This window comes from Anoplopoma fimbria, chromosome 19 (genome assembly GCF_027596085.1).
Source record: "Anoplopoma fimbria isolate UVic2021 breed Golden Eagle Sablefish chromosome 19, Afim_UVic_2022, whole genome shotgun sequence".
In the NCBI taxonomy this organism is placed as follows: Eukaryota; Metazoa; Chordata; class Actinopteri; order Perciformes; family Anoplopomatidae; genus Anoplopoma; species Anoplopoma fimbria.
Genome location: NC_072467.1, coordinates 7023331 through 7044555, shown reverse-complemented (window position 1 = coordinate 7044555; position 21225 = coordinate 7023331). Strand labels below are relative to the sequence as shown.

Sequence of the window (21225 nt, the reverse complement as noted above, 5' to 3'; positions counted from 1 at the left end):
AGACTGTAGGAGGGCAGTTACTACCAGTTGATTTATGTGATTTATGAATCTCAGCATGCCCCGGTATGCCCGAATGTAGCTTTTAACACCTGTACATTGTGGCCACAGTGTGGCTTCTTATGGGTATTGCAACATATGTGTCTCCAGTCCATAGATATATCCATGTCCATCTCTAACCTTTTTTGGGGGGATGATAATCTGATATATTGTTGATTTTGTTAAAGAAATATAGTTAACAGACGTATTTAATGTCCTAACCATAGCTATGCTTTTTCTTTCCATTTATTTGCATACAATGACATTTCTAAGACATGTTTAAGACTTGTTTATGGAATACCAATTTTAAAAATAAAAATGTAATTATAATAATTAAATTAAATTATAAAAATATATTGTCCCCCCAAAAAATTTGGACAATATATGCCATAATATAATATTACTTTTTATGACTCTTTTATGTCATACTATATTAGTACAATTTTTATAGATACTAAAATTTGAGGCATTGGGCATTCTATAATGTTACATTTATATAACTATTACCTTTTGTGATTTTTTTTTACATACTATGAAAATGTGAAGACAATTTTATGACTCTATTTACTATATTTTATGAAATTTTTATGACATTGTTATAGCATACTATACTATGACTTTTTAATTAACTTTTTTATGCAATACTATGTTTTTAGTTTTTCTGGCACACTATTTCTTTTTTTTTTGCATTTTTTGCCATTCCATACTACGATATTGTTAAGATATTTATATTTTTATGACATACTATGTTATGACTTAACTTATGGCATCGTTATTCATCTGTATTTTATACTACTTTAGCATTTTATGCTTGTTCTGCTCAGAGGTTGTATAGGTTGTATAGGTTTTACTCAACTACATTTACTTGACAATTATAACAACTAATACTTTTGCAGATGAAGATTATTAAATAAAAGGCATTGATCTAAGATTATATAAGTGGTTCCTTAATGTTGACTTGTCATCACACTGTTTCATTCAGAAAAAAACATTTCAAGGCCCAAAGTTAATATATTTTTAGAATATTTTTACATTGAAGAATGGTACTTTTTCTTTAGTAAGATATCTTAATGCTTGAATTCTCTCCAGCATTGGAGACATTGTAGAATCAGATGGCATTCCTGCTACTAAATCTCTATTATTTGGGGATCTGTGATGTAAGGTTTGCTGGCAGTAAAGTCTAGAGGTTAAGCTTCAGACTTTGCAATAAACATATTAAGTTGTTGGGGAAAATGAATACTAGCTCTCCAGGGAGACTAATACACACAAGATCAGAGTCAGAATTTTATATTACTTTCAATATACAGAATACAAGGGATAAAAAGATCACGATGGGCAAACAAATATGTAAAAAGTCAACTTCATGAGTTCAAACCAGAAAAAAAGGGAATTTGATCTTTAACATTCCTTAAAACAAAACCAAGATATAAACAACAGAACAGACAGACTGGCATTCATTTTGTCCTGAGAAAAGCTTTCCAGTTCTACAGCAAATTACATTAACTCTGTTTTTACTCAATACAGCGTTGTACATTTTAATATAAAAAAGGTACAAACAATTGTTGTGACACATAATCAATCCTTTGGAGGGTAATATCCTTGGGCTAAGGTTAATAATGATTATCTTTGGTTTGATTGTTTCTCTTACGCCTGCATTACTACTTATGGAAAAGAAAGGTCCAAAGCACAACTACATTACACATGTCTCACTTTAAACTCTACTTCTAAATAGATGTCTCTACTTGCCCGACCTCCTATTTACAGTGTTGAACACTTTGAAATGAACGAGAAAAGGTTAACAGACATTATCAAATTTATAAACATAGATCCTTCAGATATGGATTTGATGGTTGTTGTCTAATACTACTGAGGAGGATTTTCGAAAATGACCCAGAGTTATATACATTAAAAAATCTCAAGCAAAATCTGATCTAAGAGATGATATTCTTAAATGAATGTTGTTATGTGAAATAACCAGGCTGTTGTCTTAAGAGGTTCTAAATAGGCTATTTGTGCCCGAAAACAAATCACATACAAAGTGACTATGGCGTCAAACTGGCACACAATAAGGCATCAACAAAATAATTGACATTTCTGTTTTGTGTCTACATAAAAACACAATTGGTCTTCAAACAGAAATGTAATAGTTAGTAGAGAGGGGATTCTCTACTCCGAGGAATGATGTATGCAACTCACTTGGTAAGGATATATACTTGTATATATATATTTAATTTCTACTCCAATACAGTATTTAAAAATGTCAATGGTCCTTTTCACATTTTAGCTTGAATTTAACCAAATGAAAACAAGAGAAACAGTATTGATGAAATTGTTTTCTAAAAAAAACCCTCCACTTCCGATCTAGAAATAATTCAGACCTTTTCTCAAAGACTCTTTGATAGTGTAGGTTTACTTTGAAGTACCACTAAAGAAGTTGCAAAATGTAATTTTTCTACAATAACAAGTCCAATGTAGCCAAATTGAGTACCTCTTATTGAGCGGCTCTTGTTTAAACAACAGCATGTGTTCTTTTAAACTATTAAAAATTACACAACACTACTGTATCGTCTTCATCTTAAAAGTGAATCAACTTCAGTAAGAATAAGGCTTCAACATGTCATTGCTAAGTTATCTAAGTACAGCAAATCATCAAATCTAGCAGTAATCCTTAACAGTATAGAATTAATCTAGAATTCAGATATTTAAAATTGAACACAACACAAATCTCATATAAACCCCACTATGGAAAACACTGTATAAGTGAAATGTGAAGTATAGAATGGATGTAACTGATTTGGATTTAGTGCAACCATGGATCCAGCAGGGGGGGCCAACATACTAGATCAGTCTAGCAGGATGAGCTTGTCTCAGTCCAGTGCTTCAGTGAGCCGATGGGCAGCGAGTTAAGGACACCGTTGAGTGTACAGTTTCTTAATCCTTGTTGATTCCTCAGCAGGTCTCTGCTGTGGGCTGACCTGGCCCTGTGGCCCTGCAGCCTGGTCCTTCAGTCCTGCAGTCTCTGAGTTCTAACTAGTTCTACCAAGAGAGAGGCTACAGCTGAGCCGACTCCTCTCTGGGGTTCGAACTCGGCTGCGTGCCTGAGGCCACAGTTCTGGGTGTGGAGGGTGCCGAGGGATTTGCTCTGGGGTAGCTCAAAGGGTCTTGTGGGCCCTCGTATTGAGGCAGCTCGCCCTCTGATGGAAGCTCCCCATCTGAGAGGTATGGAGGAGGAGGAAGATCAAACCAGGGAGGCCGACTAGTGGAAAAAAACCCCAGAAGAAACAGAAAGAGGAAGAATGTGATTTCAAAGGACTGTACAATGTATAATCATGACTGGGACCAGCATCTGGCCAATATATGGGATGTACACTATTTCAATCATACTGAGCTGGTAATAGTGAAAAAAGGTTTTATACAGAATATCATTCTCTACATCAATTTTTACTACATGTCTGTGTTTATTTGAGCAATTTATAATATTTTTAAATAGCAACAATCCTCTTTATAATCATTTATTTTATATGATGCCAAAAACTAATATAGCAAAATGAGTTAACAGCTGAGTAAAGGGTTAATTGATTGAGAATCACGTAAAAGCACCATTGAGACAGATGCTGACAGATATTCAAGACAGCATTCTTTACAACTGATTTAGTCTATGTGTATGAAAATAGACTTCATGATAAAAATGCGCTTACTAGTGAATCAAATTATTTTAAAATTAAAATGATACACTAAATTAGATTAGACTTTTCTAGAGACACAACCTGTATCTCCTATACTTCTGCTTTAATGCTTTTACACTATTTTACTTGTGTCATACAGTGCTAAGCTAGCGTTATGGATACAGTCAAAGATTATAAACTTCCATAAAGCTGTTAGAATAATCATTTATTTCACCTGACATCCAGAACAGCTTGTGAGTATGATGGAGGTGAGTCCATGGAGAGGCCAGAGGGATAAAGGGTCCCAGACAGCAGCTGCAGTGTTTGAGGAGTTGAGCTATACTGGCCTCCTGCGGCGGGTGAGCCGGGGGAAAGACCAGGACCTCCAGGATGGACGTGGCCCCGGTCCAAAATGACCAAACGGGAGAGCAGCAGGGGCTGGTGGTGGTGGTGGTGGTGTGAGCTCCCTCTTACCCCTCTGGGCAGCAGGACGCTCCGCTTCCTCTGGTGATGGAGTACCAGGGCCAGCAATGCCACCACCAGGACGAAGATAACTGCGCTGCCAATGACGGCATAGGTGATGCTGGGGTAGTAGCGCAGACGATAGTCCAGTGTCACAAAGTCCTGCCCCGGAGCTTCTGTGGGGGAAAGAGAAGGGGATGAAGAACCAATTGAGCATGGATGATGTGGGAGGTTTGGGAAGAGGGAGGATGAGTGGTGGCCTGGGAGACAAAGGGAGGAAAGGAGAAAATAAGGATGAAGAGGGAAACAATTTAAGGGAATAGGTGGTTGAGGATATGGGAGGATGAGTGGTGGAGTTGAGGAGCTTGGGGAATGGAGGAGTGAGGAAGACTTGCATGAATATAGTAATAACAGTGAATTCAGTTTCATTCTGAAATGTGTTCTGTGTGATTCAATAGAGGCAGCCTCTCTTGGAGATGAGAGTGCTAGATAATAAGCATAACAGCAGCCAGAGTCTCCCAAAGAGCTTTTAGAGACCAAAAGAACAAATGGCTCAGCGTGTTCTGTTTTGGGCCAAAACTTCACAAGTAGGGACCTCACTCTTTATATTGAAGAAAGAGGGAAAAAAAGAGAGGCCGAATCATTCTATGTGAGGACAAAACAGCTTACAGCAATTCTGGATAAAACAACACGAGTTGCTCAGCATTGAAGATGACAGACAGCACCAGGGGCCGCCACACATTACCATGTTTGTCGCAGGGAAATGGGAAGTCTTCAAGCTACCTAGGAATTATGTTCACGATGAGAGCCATGGCCAGTGGCAATAAACGCAGAGCAGCCAACTTGCTGCCTGAAATGAGGAAAGGGAGTACTGTAATGCCAGAGAGCACTGCAGCTTATTATTCCAGATGGGATGAGGGAATAGCACTTAAACATTTCCGCTGACTGATATTACAGCGTGAGAATTTCAATCAGCCACTCGGGGTGAGGCTCATGTAAATGGTGTTTCTGCCCCTTGCCGGCAGACAGTACTGTTGAACTAAGGAGAGAGGTATGGAGAGAGGAAAGAATCCTATTTATTACGGGGCTGCAGCAAGCATGTGCTAATGAGGAATGAGCTACATAAAAGTATTTTACAGTTGCTGTTTCAGTTCAAATGACACTGTTGCCTCAGGGGGCTGCAAACATCAAACCTTCATGCGGCTCCTAAAAAGTTCAAATCACCCTTTGGAGTACTTTGTATGCTCTGTATTCAAGGTTTATGTGTTGCTGCTTAACAGACTGTGTGCATTAAAGCCTAATATACAATGACTCACATCTCTGTTGACTAGCCATCATGTAGACTGTTGAGGATGCTGCCCAGAAAGCTTGCCAGGAAATGACCATTGCGAGATAGCTCAAGGTGGAATCAATAGTCCGAAAATTCTTCCATCTGTAAGGATTACATCCCCTGAAACTGCAGAGAAGGGGAAGCCCATTTTGGAGCTTTTTGAAGTACTCAAAGCTTATATAGACTTACAGGCGCTTTGGGGATATGGCGTTTAGCACAAGGGTAGAGATTCTCCCAACATGTACACGCTAGAGCTAAATGAAACATGCAGAGCTCCACAAAAAGTCAACCAACGGGACCCTGTAGTGAGTGAAGCTATTCTGACTAAAGGGAAAACCACTTACTGATTCCGAGTACATTATGTAATATCTCTTCATATGTACTGGAATTCAAATCATTAATTGATAGAGTTCACAATGTGCACTTAAAGGAATAGTTTCACATTTTGGGAAATACGCTTTCTAACTGGGAAAACACTTACCACTCTGTACAGTATATATGAAGCTACAGCCAGCAGCCAGATGGCTTAGCTTAGCATATAGACTGTAAACAAGACACATGGAGACAGTGGCTTTGCTCTGTTTGTTTAATCTGTACCAAAATACCTCAAAAGAACAGGTTGAGGTTTCAGCTTCATCTGGGTTACGTACCAGACTATTTCTTAGCCGGGCGCAGTGACTGTGACATAGTCAGGCATATATATGCCCTGTTAAGCTTTTTTTTACACTTGCACATGGCACCGTGGCACAAGCCTCCACAGATGTCACGCCAGCTACGAGCATGCACAAAGGCGTTTATGCTCAGCGCAGTGTTCGCAGCAGCATTCTCCAAAACACCAGAGGGTGTACGAACAAAATGTACTGTGAAGAAGCAAGAAGACAGCGAGTTTTACCAGCAAAACTCCCTAAACCAACCTTCACAATGCTGAGAAGGAATTGTGACTTACTGTAAACACATATCTCATATTCATGGACTACTTGAATTGCCTTAATACAAGTCCTTTAAAGAAAGAAGTCAAGTACTAAATGCATTTAATGAAACAAAGGTTTAATATTCATATAATAGTGCTTTTATCAGAGAACAATTTGTGAAAGTCATGTCTGAAAAGCTCAGAGCGGTGCAAAGAGAGCATGACTAAGGGGCAGACCACTTACAGAGCCTTTGCACTGGACGACCAAAGCTGTGATGATGTCATTTTCTGGCACGCACATCTCACGCCGGCCTCACTAGGAAGCAAGCATAAACTTGGCTTTACTGCAACGTGCCCTTTTTAAATGTGAGCTTTTTGTTAAGATTAAATAAACAAGATATAATGTGGAAATTGGTGAGCTTTAGATGTGCTCATGAGCAGATTCTGTTATCTTCTGACAGATCAAGGCTAGCTGTTTCCAGTCTTTATGCAAAGTTTATCTCTTTTATCTAGGTGATTTGCAAAAAATGTCAAACTTATTTTAAGGGCCCTTGAGGGTTGGAGAAATTATCAAAGCTCAATATTTGTCAGAGCTGTGTGTGGATAGAGCAGCAAGCCATCCTTAGAAGAGGAGTTTTTCTAAAACTTGTTTTTGTGTTCTTCCAGACACCATGCTGCATCTTTCCTCTGTCTACCTGACCTTGAAGGCCTGAGGGAGTCTTCAGCAGTGTGTGTGTGTGTGTGTGAGAGAGAGTTTGTGTGCACACATGCTGCTGAATTCCCAACAACAACCAGCCTAGCATAAAGCCTATTTATGTACCAGTGTGTAGTCAGAGGCCCCATGCCTTAATTAAATCTAATCTAATTCAGATGCTCCATCCACCCGCTGCCCCAACCAGGCCCCAGCCAATAAAGCATGCCCCCTAGACCCCTCCCTTGTGATTTAATATTGGCAAGTCATTCATGCTACCAATTAATTATGAACTGGACTCTCAGCACAGAAAGGCCAAAACAAAGAAGAATTATTCCCATAATTACCTAGTTAAAAAAAGCACAAATTAAGAGATCCCACCGCTGCCACCCTTTGCTGCCTATCAGGTTTGAGTGCAGTCCTCTGGGAGCAGAGAGAAACACACACAAAAGGAAATCATAATAGTGCAACATTAACAATGGGAGCCTATTCGGAACATTAGCAATAAAGGCGTGAAAGGCTGTTTCAAATCACACAGGAGATGAAAAGACAGAGAGAGAGAAAGAGAGAATGAAGCAAGCTCCTTTTCTGTTAGAGGAGAGAGGTCCTGTGTGATGTCTGCCCCCCCACTGTGAGTGTGATTGAGCTCCACGTTCTGTGTTTCAGACCATTTTGAGCCGTTAGTTGCAGTTACGGCACAAAGAAAAGTGTGATCCCCACATTCAAAGAAAGGTGAGGGTGGTTTCACAATATCAATGCTAATTCTGATTCAAAAGAATAGAGTCAGAATCACACAACGGTACCTTACGGACACATGCATACTCCATGTACTTTGATGGCAGAAATTTCATTTCTCTGAAGTATGGATTCACACATCAAAGTCCTGGATGGCTGAGATGTTGTGTTTAAGGTACATCAAAAGGAAAAATGGAAAAGCCACACTCTCACCTTTGATTTAATATTATTATTTCAAATTCTATGGATAAACATTTCTACATCTATTCCTTTGAAAAATCAATAACCATTTGAATGACATATATTATATTTAAAAAAGGTACATTTGAATCAATGAACTTTGCGTTTTACCGACTTTCAAACTTGTACTGTGCTACACATACTCATAGTGCCTGGTTCTGCTAGCATCTCTGACAGTGTTACTTTGTACCTCATTCACTGATGGTGGTGTCATGATCAAAGTTGAACATCAAAGTTAACTGGAGCCTGTCCTGTCATGTCATGTCTTGTCAAACCTGACATGAAATGCTCAGGTAGGCTACGTTGTGGTGTCGACCAATAGCAAAGCTGCATGGACACTGTTGACCGCACATAGGAGTTAGGTCCAAAGGGAAGGAAGTAGGGTTGCCCCCTATTGGTCGATTAGTTAACTAATAAGTCGCTATGGTCTTGGTCAACTAAGATTTCTTAGGTCGATTAGTCATTTTTGAAGCTTTTTTCATAATGCATGACTTATTTTCCAGGAAATGTATGAGCACATCTCTAGTAAAAACAAGATTTAAAGTGATGATTTTGTGTGGTTATTCTTGGAGAAACTTCATTTTACAGATCCGTCAATTAGATCAACTAATCGTTAAGTTCACAAAATCACGAGTGTTAGTCAACTAAGATTTTTTTTTTGTCCAGGACAGCCCTATGAAGAAACACCAATAAAAATTCTTAAGACCTTGCCGTCAGGATACAAGTTGATGTAGATCATCGACTTCCCAATCAGGGGTTCTTGGTAACCAATAGGGTCGTTTTACAGTTGCCATGGGGTAACTAGTGGGCAAGCAAGCAGATAAGTCTGGCGGTTAGCTAAACATAATGGATCAATGGTTGAAATAGATGCCATAGCTAAAAGTAAGTTAGCTGCAAACATTTCTATTTATTTGATTGGGTACGGGTTGAGTTGGTGCATTTTTTGAGTAGGCCTTCTGTAACATGGGGTAATGGTTATTACTCCATTCAGGCATTTTATTCCAAATATTCAGCAGACAAATTTGAAAGCATTTATAGATGCAAAGCCAAGTCAATAATCACGGTTAATGATGAATATGTATGGTTGATTAGCATACTTAACAACCTCCAGACACTATAGCCAAATGATGATGAATATTCACCCTAAATTGGCTTAAAAACCTGAAATCGGCCAACTGTGAAAACATCCTTAAATTGAAACTGGAAAATATTGTCAATCAGCAAAGTTTATTTCTTTCAGTCAAATGCGTCTGTATGTTAAACCACTTAATTCAGATTGGATACAATGCTTTTCCATAATTCCTATTTGATGACATGGATTCCTCAGATGGCACATTTGCAAAATTGAAATTAGGCAGTAATATCTCTAATCTAGTTAAGTGATGTAACAGCAACAATTACCTTTATTTCACATGATATATGCAGATTTTCCAACAAGTGGGTATGGCATTAATGGCAGGATAAATTTCATTACAGTTTGTACTGTTTGCCTTTCCTTTACTCAGGTGACTCTCTTTACAACCCTATGAAGGCTGCGAGTATTCATTCCATCTGCAGTCTCCAACTGAAGAGATAATGTCACTGTCAGTCCACAATCATGCACGGCATATCCGCTGGTTACATTTCGTGCAACCAGTATCAGATTGTTGTAAAATAACCACAGAACCCCTCGTGCTTATATCCACATCACATGTGCCATTTTGACAGTTTCTTGGCGCTTAGCAGAGCGTACTTGACTGCGATCTGGCCGCGCTGCTGGGTTCATGATAATAGAGCCAGCAGTGTCCTCCTTTGAGCATAGAGCAGCAACTTACCACCAACTTGTGGAGATAAAGAGATATAAAACAAACACTGTGCAGAGAAAGTGTACTGACAGGTGTTGAGTCTGAGGACAGACAGAATGAATGACCGAAACAGGATGCATCAATAATACCATCTTGAATAAATAAGCACACAGTAAGCGGTAATCAGCCTGTACTTGTCTGTATGTCTAAGGTTTTGTTTTATTTTCAGCAGCAGTTACACTTGTTACAAGTTTTAATATCCTCGATCATATGGATCATATTGTTTATCCTGCTGTCATATTATTTCCACTCAAGTTTCAGATTAGTCAGATATTTATATTAAACATAAAAATGAACCTTAACCGTGGCGTGCATGCAACCTATGTAGCCAATTATAGATAGCTGTATATGGTATGAGTTATAGATTTGTTTTTCATTTTTCCTGAGAATATGGACGTGTGGCATGAGAGTTTGTGAAAAAGGGTCAACTGCATGAATCTCGTGCACAATGTATTGAGTTGGCAGCCTTGTAAATGGTATAAAATAGTTAGCTGTAAGTAATGAATAATGGTAAAGGTTGAAACAGCTAAAAGTAATGATGAATGGTTGTTAAAGCTAATGGGTAAACAGTCCAAATAGCTAAAATGAATAGATAAATAGTTTAGTATTCAGCGTCTTTCATCTTTAATCATCAGGGATTTCATCTTGAGGAGGTAAACATGACCCAATCTCTGGAACGCTTTGGAGCATGTCTGAGTTGAGCTTCATATGGTAGATGTACTTATGTTCCACATATATAACCTTACTCGGCAGCTCCCTCACTGACATTGGCACCTCTAACAGTGCGTCTATACTCTATTCATAAACCTTCCATATGTGGAGGCTTGGGGAGGGTGGCAAGGTGCAGCCTCTCAACTCAGCCACTTTAATTACATCGGAGTGCCTTCTCCCCACATCTCTCCCCTCTTTCTCCCCTCCTCCTCACCACTCCTGTGCCTTTTGTTTCCCCCTCTTGCTTATCCTCTAATGCCTCCCACTTACACCCCCTCAGCTTTTTGAGTTCCATTGCTCCCTCCTCTCCTCCTTCCTGCTATTCTGCTCCTCTCCCCTCTTTATGGTAATTTACTGTCATGTCATGGAGATGACATGTACCTTGCTTTTAGGCTATACAACAACTATACTAAGCTTGGATTATGCACTCAATTGAATGCTTATCAACAGCCCAAACCAGTCAACTCTCGATTTTCAATCTTTCCCCACTTTCTCTTTCTTTCCCTTTACACTGTCAGGCCTTGCTCCTTCTTCACTGCCTTTTCTTTCTCCAATAGTCTAACACTCTCTTTTACTTGCAATTCATTATCTCCAGCCTTCATCAATCCTATTACTGTTGTACGAGATGAGAGAATTATAGCGACATGGAAAGGTCACAGACACAGCACAACAGTGGACAGAGGAGAGGAGTTTAAAGAGGACAGATCTAGAAACAGATGTGGACATATCTAAATGGAAGGGGTAGAGAAATTAGTATACAGTGTCTTTTGGAGTGTCATGCGCACACGTCTCATCTCCTCTACCACAGATTTAGAAAACTGAACTGCACACACGCTGCTCCAAACTAGCTTTAAATCTATTATAAGAGACACAGTCACAGACCCCCTGCTGTTTCCCTTCAGTACCAGGAGAGTACTCTTTTTGCCTGGATCCCTTTTAGTGTTGCTCTCTTCTACTGTACATCTCTGTGATATCCTTTCTTAAGCTGGCTAACAAGCCTCAATTTCTTAGACAGTTTCCTTTTTTTCTCCTTCTTTTGTGTGAAAACTAGCACTGGATTTTTCAGGGATACAGGCTTGACTCAGTGAGGTCATATTGGGTTAAAACTAAATATGAACTGATATATTGGCATGGCCTTTTATATTTATATATATATATATGGGAGTGTATTATATAAAAGAGTATATAATGGTATACTGTAAACCCATAAGGTTTCTCTATTGATATTGGCCTCTAAAATCCAGTTTCTTTCGGCTCCAGTAAATACTCATTCCTTGGTGATGAGCTTCAAAAAGGAAGTAACATCTGTTTCTCATATATCCTGATACTGTCAACATTATAAAATCTAAATTATTTTCTCTAAGAACACAACTGTGTGCACCCATACATTCCTTGTCTGTGTGTTTGAGCTGTAGATGCTTCTATTGAGCACCACCTTCTAAATTAAAGAGATTTCCATTCAACTGTAGCACAGCCCATGAGCAATAAGCTTTCACATTTAAAATATATTTTACTTGAAATGAAATAGAAAAACTGAAATCCATTGAGAGGTGCTACAGAACAAGATGAGACAGAATATTGGTACACACCCACACATTGTGGGCTTGTATGCAGCTACTGAAGCAAAGTGAAGGCCCATGTTAGTGCACAATAGCCTATTGAGCTTGCAGTGATTAAAACCAGCTCTGAAGCGCTCTTTTGTCTGTCTTTGATCAAACTATGCTGCAGATCAACAGCAGACATGTCGTTGGGTTGCTGCGATACAAGTTGTTTTTTTTATGTAACAAATTCGTCTATCCTGATTGGCTACTTGCCTCTGAATATGCTAACTAACAACTGTCAGAATACGCCAAAGATGAATGAGCAGAATAACATGAAAAGAAATCGGGCTAATAAAAAAACTCCACATATCTTAATTGCCACACTTAAAACACCTCTGAATAAAAGGGAATGGGGATATTCCCCCCCTCTGGCTCATTCCTGAGGGAAAAGATAGGGCCGGCACAGATGTGCTGTACTTTCCCTAGGCTCTGAAGACTCATTTCACATTCACAAAGTGGCATCTTTCAAAATGTGAAAGTGAGTGTGTGTGCGTGTGTGTGTGTGTGTGTGTGGGGGGGAATCATCCTCTCAGCATTCCAGGATTTGCATGGGTACGACTGTCTCAAGCTGACTGAGGTTGGTCACAGTGGTGCTTTCCGTTACTGCAATCACTTTGTCTGACGCTAATTACAGGTGTGGGGGCTTCTGGCTCATTTGGCAGCTCGGTTGCCACAGTTACGCCCACAAAGACAGGGTGATAAAATGAGGTGCAGAACCAGTGACAGACTTGTCAGCACATTAAAATCCAGTTTGAGATGAGAAGAGAATGATGAAACCACTAGGGGGCAGAAAGCTCTCATGTTTACTTGGCAACATAAACACATACACTCACACACTTCATCCTTTAGTTGTGGGCGGGCATCCAAAACAGGGGGAGGGCATGCATTGGGTTGAGGGTTGTGTTGATGCCATCTGGCTTCAAACAGCCCTAAACAGATGCAACCATGTGCAATTAACATAGAGTCCCCAAATACAGTGTGCACGCTAACCAGGCACATACATTCACAAGCATACCATACAGTAAGTTCATCAGAAAAAAAACAACAAGGTTCAAACACACCGACGCACCCTCACATTCACACACAGGCTGCCTTCAGATGCTCATACGAGCAAAAATGGCAATACAAACACAATCCCAGAAATCCTTTCATCCTGGTCCAGAGTGAGCAAACTAAACCCATGCCACATGGCGGAGAAATCTGAAAAAAGAATTGGGGGTGAAACTACAAACAGCAACTTGTGGGTTGTTTGGTGCACTCATGCATTTACTCACTTCAGACACAACCAGCAGAGAACAATCTAGAGGGTGAAAAACAAACTCTTAAAAGTGGCTGCGGTGGCTATGATCGTAATAAACTTCACTAAAAAGGATTATAAAAGGGAGGTTCAAGGTTTTACCGTTTTTCTAACCCAATTTATTTACACCTGCTATTAAATTTATGTCTGCATCTAGAGTATAACCCAACCACTCCACTTCATTAACTCCCAATAATTGTTGTCTGCATTCTATCTGCATTGCGATTTGGTCACATTTGTTAAGCAAAGCACGAGTTGGTGGGGAGGTTCATCTAGTCAACAGAAAAACATGCGGGTGAGGTTACTATATCTTTTCTTTCTCTACAGGAGGCATCTGAAAACCACATCTTTGTCTGCAGCAATTTCCTTTTTGCAGCAACTGTGAATCAATGTTTTCTTGTTGACTTTGGAGATGAAAATTGTCCTTTTTTGGTACATCAACTTGGCTAGTAGCAGAGCAGAGCCTGAAGTGGTTTTATTTCTAACTTATGAGTGGACACAGTCCAATAACATCCAATCGCTCTGCAAGCCAGCTCAACCTCAGAGGTGGTCTGGCTGATCCAGCCACATGCTGATCGTGTTCGTGCGCCTCATCACCCTCCATTAACATACAACCTTCTTTATCTAGATAAGGCATATAGATACAGATCAAACTTTAATTCCAGTTAATAAATGTTGTCCATGCCTTACCTCATCCCAGCTCAAGTTTTTCACTACTGCAGTTGAGATTTATGATGCTTGTTTGTGTGCTGTACCTTACAGATGAGACATATCCACTCAGGCAACACTGATAAATGGCTTTTGATACAGGCATCTTTGCTAGGAAACTGTGGAACACTAGGGGTATATTTCAACTAGCAGAAACCTGGAAACACTCAACGTTCTCACTGCGTGTTAGACCAAAGTCTGTAAAGGTCCAACGTGAATGAAAGGACCTTGGATGTTTCATTCGGTTGCTGCTTGACACAAATTGCAGCAAATATTCCACTTCATCGCTCTGACCTGCAAAAACCTTTGGAATAACTGCATACATACAATCATTTCATGCTGCCTGCATTTTAAACAAGGGCGAGCGCTATTAAAACCCTTTGATTGTTTTTATACAATTAGACATTGGCTGTAAAACTTTAAGGACTATTTATTCTCTAAATCAGCGTTTTCATCACTCTCTCTCTCTCTCTCTCCTCTCTTGAGATCTTAGGGTTTGTACCCTTTACTTCGCTGTCCTCTGTTCTGTGTTATTGTTTTTTCAAATGTCTCCCTGCCAACACACTTCCCCCTGGTGGGACATACAAGATTGATTGATTGAAAGCTGCCCTGCCAAGCCACGCTGGGAAGCAGAGCATGTTAACTGCTCTGAGACAGGACTGTTCCAGATCTCTCTGGCATCCCAGTATTAATATTCATGTCCCGTGCTGTCATCCTGTTCCTGTTGCTGTGCCCCATCATGTACTATATGTCTGTTCTCGTTAGCACGCGCAGAGATAGAAGGAATTATTGGACAGGCTGTGTGTGTGTGTGTGTGTGTGTGTGTACTCTATAAGCTTTCCTTTCTTTGTTTCTCATTAAAGACTTCTTTATGTCCTCTTGGTTTCATGGAGGAGAGCCTGTATAGTTGTGTAAGCCTGTATCCGTCTCAAACTCTGTCCTTCTGTCTGTCTGTCTGTCTGTATATCCCTGTGTGTTTGAGTGGCGCTTTGGGGAAGGGAGGTTTTCATGCTTCATCGGGACTCTATTTGCCTGTCCTGTAATAACTTGTTCGCTCCATTGCTTGCCACTATCGGACCCCCCATAACACTCAGTCACAGCTTACTGTGGGCCGCTAGAAGAGTAAAGGGGAGATGGGCCAGAGTTAATGAATGATTTCAGCATCTGGAGAACATCCATGGAGGAGGAGGAGGAGAGTGGAGGTATGGACGGGAAGGACAGGACAGGAATGTCGAAGGACAGGTGAAAGGAAGACCACTGACTGATACAGTACCAGTCAAAACCTTCTCATTCAACTACTTTGAAGAATCTAAAATATAAAACATATTCTGGTTTGTTGAGCATTTGTTTGTTTACCACATAATTCCATATGTGTTCCTTCATAGTTTGGATGTCTTCAATATTAATCTACAATGTAGAAAAAAAGAAAAAAAGAAAGAAAGAAAAACCATTGAATGAGAAGGTGTGTCCAAACTTTTGACTGGTACTGTATATTCAGGGGGCAGCTATTGCCAAAAGGTTATATGTTGACTATAAAATAAAAGAGAGCAAGGATGGGGTTAAAAAGGAAGTGCAGTGCATCTGATAAATGAAGTGAGTAGTACAACAGTAGGTCCTTGTAATAACAAGATGACAGACTGGGCGACCTGATAGCCGAGTGGTGAGTGTGACTATCACATGGATGCAAAACATCCTAAGCATAAAGTACACAATTTGATTCCTGGTAGGCTGGACTATTTGCTACATGTCATTCCGCTTTTTTCTTTCCCATCACTTATTATATAGGGCTTAAGAAAAATCTATATAAAATGCAGATTATTGCTTTACTGTAATGATGATATTGTTAGGCTTGGGACAGGCATACAAGTGTTACAGATCATTCCTAATATTTAGGAATGTTGACTATATTTGGTTCTCATGGTTTATGTATGTCATATATCACAGTATTTATGGGCTTATAATTACATTTCTTTATCTACTAGGTTAGTTTCTTATAACTCTCAAAGGGTTGGGTTTTGACACAGGAGTACATTTCGTTAAAAGGACGAGTTTTGGCATGATGGGACATAGGCTCATATGCTTTCCAATAGTTTGATGACGAGACATGCCTGTATAAAATATTGTTGGATGTTATGTGCTGGACTTATTCTTTCCTGGGTGCAGTGACTTCACCATGTGTTGTCATCACTGTGAGTTTGCCAGGCGACCACCTGAGACGCACTGAGGTCACTGCATCTGGTCCAGCACATTATCCAATGTGAAACCAAAAGATGCTTTTTTCCCCTTTTTTTTTTTGTACGGAATAAACAAACAACATACAATGTGAAAAATGATTACAGTGCAGGCTGGCTGTTTCCCACTGCTTCCAGTCTTTATATTGACTGAGCTGACCGGCTTCTAGCGGTAGCTGCCTATTTAGTGTGCAGAAAGGAAAAACAAGTTTCCACTACTGGATCTACAGTACAAAGGACTTAATGCTGCTGCTGAGGCAGGAACATGCGAGAGCAGTGAGAAGTAGTACAGAAAAGTAGCCTCTGTAGCTCCGGGGAAAAGACTCTAAGGTGTGTTCATGAATAAAGGGCTTTTGTGTGTTGGTGAAAAGACGGGCTATGAATATCCCTTTTGCCTGTGTATCATACAGAATCACCCAGTATGAGCTGCGAAAACAAAGTGTCATTCATTCGTTCTATTTGTAACATGTTGCATACTGCAACTGAGGCTCAGAAGTGGGAGTAATTCTTTTTTTTATTTAGAAACACTTTTGGTCGTTGTGAAGGGTAGGCTTTGTTTCCCTGGAGGAAGAGGAAGAATGGGGAGGGTGAAAGGTTCCTCAGGATCGCTGCGAGGCTTTGACTGAGATCCCCTCCCACCAAACCTGACGGCTACGGTCACCATGGCAACTGTTCTTTGGGGCCGAAAGGTGAGTTAGAAAAGGGGAGGATGCTAGCTTGAGAGAGGACATAAACGGAACTGACAAAAACGCCTGACGCATGCGCACAGACAGATAACGCCCAAAGCCTGGATGTGATGAAGCTGAGTGATAAAACTGTGGAGATTAAGAGTCCTATTCAGGCATGTGTGCATTTGCAGGCTTGGACCAGCCTCTTCAGAATGAGACTATTATAAACTGTAACCCACAGCTAGATCGACAAAACAGCTGGCAGGCTGACATGCAGGAGTCATAGAGGAGACACAGACTCGCCTGACAGCCTTTGTGACAGGGGGCAGATATGGGACGATTGACTGTTGAGGGAAAATTGGATTTAGTGACTTATTAAAAATTCATACAATACAGAACTATCACCAGTTGGGATTGAAGGTGTAAGAAAATGTCTGGCGGACATTCAAAGAGAATAAGGTTGTTGATTAAGCTCAAATGTGAAAATGAAGAATGTGAATGTCAAATAAAATGAATGGATTTTTTCTTCTTCTCTGAAATATTATCTTGTCATGAGGATGATTTAAGTGTGCCATAATGTTAAAAGCGGTGAGAATAGAGTTATGTAAGCACAGTAGTGAATTTAAATACCCTGCTTTCACATTTACTGTGTGTCCTAGAGGACAATGTTATGTAAGGGCTGTGGATGAGCATCCTAAACCATTAAACACCTGAATTTGAAGGAAAACACCACATTTTCTTTCCATCACAGCTGGCCTCTAAAGTTTGCTGGATTCATTAGAAGTCGGGTACATTAGAGGTCAACTGAAAAGGTAAATGGTACCAGAGGCAACCTGACCAAAATAACATGATGAAAGACTGTGTTTGATGAGGAGGAGGATAAGGCTGAGTTGATCAGCAAATTATGCTGACACTTGGTTATTAACTATTTTAGAGGCACACAGTAAAGGAGAAAGACTATTGAAAAAGGAGAAAGACTTTTTAAAACTAAGTCCTATTACTGAAAGTCGGGCAACCACAGCAGGGTGTTTGTTAAAGGACAATTCTTCTATTAAACCGGTAGCAGTGAGGACTGTGCTTTACAGCCAGCATACCAGAGTTTTAAATTCAGTGTGACGTTGTGTCTTGTTTTCAGTTTTTTTGCTCAGCTCACCACTAATTTTAGTTCCGCTGTCAACCAAACTTTAGTTTCAAAGCTCTTCAAAGCCCTCAGAGGAGTGAAAGATTTTTCAAAATGAATAAGGTGCTTCTGTCCTAAACCAATAACTAAGTAAGCGCCGTTTCCCAAATTGTGAGAAGCACTTCCTAAAGCATATTTAAAGCACCTTACTGGTGGTTTTGAATGTTTTAATTCATTAACAGTAAATTGGGCACAATACCAAACACTTTCCAAACTTGAATTCTTGAAGCTTTCTATATAAGCTTCAATAATAATTTGCTTTTCTTCTAGGAGGTTTCATTCTTTCCAATGCTGTGAGATCAACTTAGAGAATAGAGGCGTATTTGGATTGGTAAATGCATCACAATGAAACTTGCTTTCTTTTGGTTTATTGCTTTCTATTGTTAAATGGTTATTACATTGTGCATGGGAAATGCTTTGAAAACCCTTTTCTCTGAAGACGCATTCATGAAGACTCCAACATTTGAGAGTCAAGCAAACCTTGGAAGACGCCTATAAAAGTGGCGTGAAAAGAATAATGTGAATATTGTATTTCCTTCCATTATACATTTGCATTTCAGTAGCCTCCTTGTCTTGTTTTACTGGGTAATCTATCTAGAAATGTGTAATGCTACAAAAAAGACTGGTGCAGGAAAAACACATTGTTATGGTCCTCTTAAATAAACCTGCTGTGGCTGTCACTCCTGTCACAAAATCCATATGTTAATGCCTGTAGTTAGGCTGCTAGTTCTTATCCAACTCTCCAAAGGGAGCTACACCCACATCCGCAGAGTAATCAGATTAGTGCATGGTTATAGCTGCTTGCTTTAAGTTGAGTTTGCGAGCTGCCTGTGTAGGTGTCAGTTTTATTGATCGCATAAGTGGCAGTTAAGCCATCAGTCTTTCTGGGGCTGCCACTTACAGGTTCACCTGCTGAGTTTGACCCAAAGTGCACAGGGGACTGGCAGGTATACAGATGAGAGTCAAGCTAATAAACAAGGTTGCACCACTTTGTATTAGTGCTGACATTATAACAGACACTGTTACAGTAAGCCCTTTGATTTAGTTCTCAGAGCAGATCATAGTCACACAAGCAGAATTAATGAGGACCTCTTTATTAATGAAAATGCTGAAAAATGTAAAAGTTGTATATTGAATATATCCAGGTATTTTCTACGTGGATTTATTTTTTAGCTGATTGTGCATACAGTCGTATCACTTAAATCACTGAAGAGTACCATACATCAAACCTGCAAACAAGATTTTTTTTTTTTAGATTGAATGTCACTTTCATACAATATATTGCTGCATAAGGTAATAAGGTGAGAAAATAAAGAAACGGGCCAGTGAATGCTGTTAAAAAGCTAGAGGGTAGGCCAGCATGTACAGCCTACTCAAGGCTTATCTTTTAAAGGTACAGTGAACAGCAGCTCACCCGCCCCCACATGACAGGCCCACTTTATCCTGGCAGGCCACGCAACGATAAGAATGAGCTCAGAGAGGAGAGGGGCACAGGGAAGTCAGGCTGGGATCTGGCTTCAGATCAAGTGGGATAAACCCTGCAAAGACATACACACACACACGCACACATACACACATACCCTACAGTATACATACACACAGTAATGGATATACTGACACGCAAACTTGTTCATGCAAAACAGTTGTCTGCAAAAAAAAGAAAAGAAAAGCCATGGAGACAAACACAGAATATCCGTGTCCACGCACAATGCCAGTCCTCCCATGGCTTCAGTTCTGCCATGTTCTTCTCCTGGTTAAGAAACAGAGCAAGACCCTTGATGCCCATTCCACCATCTAATCCCCTCTCCTTTAACAAAAGGCCTGGTCAGGCTGGTGGAAACGCGAGGAGCCCCTGCGTCTTTTATCAGAGTCAAACAACAGAACAACACAGCCTGTTGCTGGAGGTCTAAGGCTCCTGCTCATATCTCTCTGCTCAGCTAGAGTGGAATCAATTGCCTGTCTGAGTGATAAGAAGTGAAGCATTATGGTCAGTTGTGCAGCTTGTACATATTTCCTCCGAGTGTGACAATTTGGGTTGAGGGAAGCATGGAAAGATTGGGGATCGGTGCCTATGGGGAGGCTGGTAGTTGGAGGTCAGAGATAAGGCTGATCCCACAGCGTTCCATGAGATAAGAGTTTGAAGTCATGACCTTTTACATATAAGACAAGGAGGAGCCAGTCGGCGAAGAACGCTGGCCATGCATGTTGTACGGTCTGATTGAACAATGGGGAGCTGTGCTGACAAAAATGAGGAGGGGATAGAAAAGACAATCTCAGCAGGAATCTTGGTTTGCCGCCAGAAGGTATACTAAGTGTGTCACCAACTCTGTACGGTCTTTTGCATACTGCTCAGCTATTATTGCCTGCCAATAGTTCTCTTGTGTCTCATCCTTTCTCTCTCCATGCACATACATTTGCATATTACCGCACATCAAGTGGAGCCCACAGCTGGAAAGAGCTGACTGACGTCTTCTTGAAGACCAAAAAGACTGAACACAAGAATGCTTGATGAATTGAGAAGATGTGACAAACAACATCCTTTGTCTCCTCTTCCCCTGGCTATTTATAACACCAAAGCTTCATTAACCAGAAGAAAATAAAACTCCTCTTGTTGCTGAGGGGAGAGACTTTAACACAGCCAATTAGGATCAATGCTTCTTAAATCAATTATGCATATACTATACTGTATATGTTCTACATGAACAAGAGCCCTGTGGCTTATTGGCAGAATTGAAGCAATAGGGCTCACTGTGGGTTTAACCTTTACGAATGGAAAAGGAAGAATCCCCTACTTACCCTTAGTGTACAGCTTACTTACTCGATATTGTTTGCTCATTCCTATCCTTGCACTCTCGTTCCCCCACTTAATTTTTTTGTTCATCTTTATCGACAGAATTCTTTCCTCCGTTTGATCAC

The 21225-nt window shown here is 40.2% G+C and overlaps 1 protein-coding gene across 2 annotated transcripts in view; it reads right to left on the bottom strand.

Moving 5' to 3' along the window:
* Positions 1-1307: 1307 nt before the first annotated feature.
* ldlrad3 (low density lipoprotein receptor class A domain containing 3) overlaps positions 1308-21225 on the bottom strand; it is a 70252-nt gene continuing 50334 nt past the window's right edge. For both annotated transcript variants that reach the window (XM_054620165.1, XM_054620166.1), the window contains exons 5-6: positions 3937-4339; positions 1308-3292 (exon numbers count right to left, since the gene is read on the bottom strand). In XM_054620165.1, the coding sequence (XP_054476140.1) occupies positions 3088-3292; positions 3937-4339 (608 nt within the window). In that variant the 3' untranslated portion in view covers positions 1308-3087. The remainder of the gene's footprint in view (positions 3293-3936; positions 4340-21225) is intronic.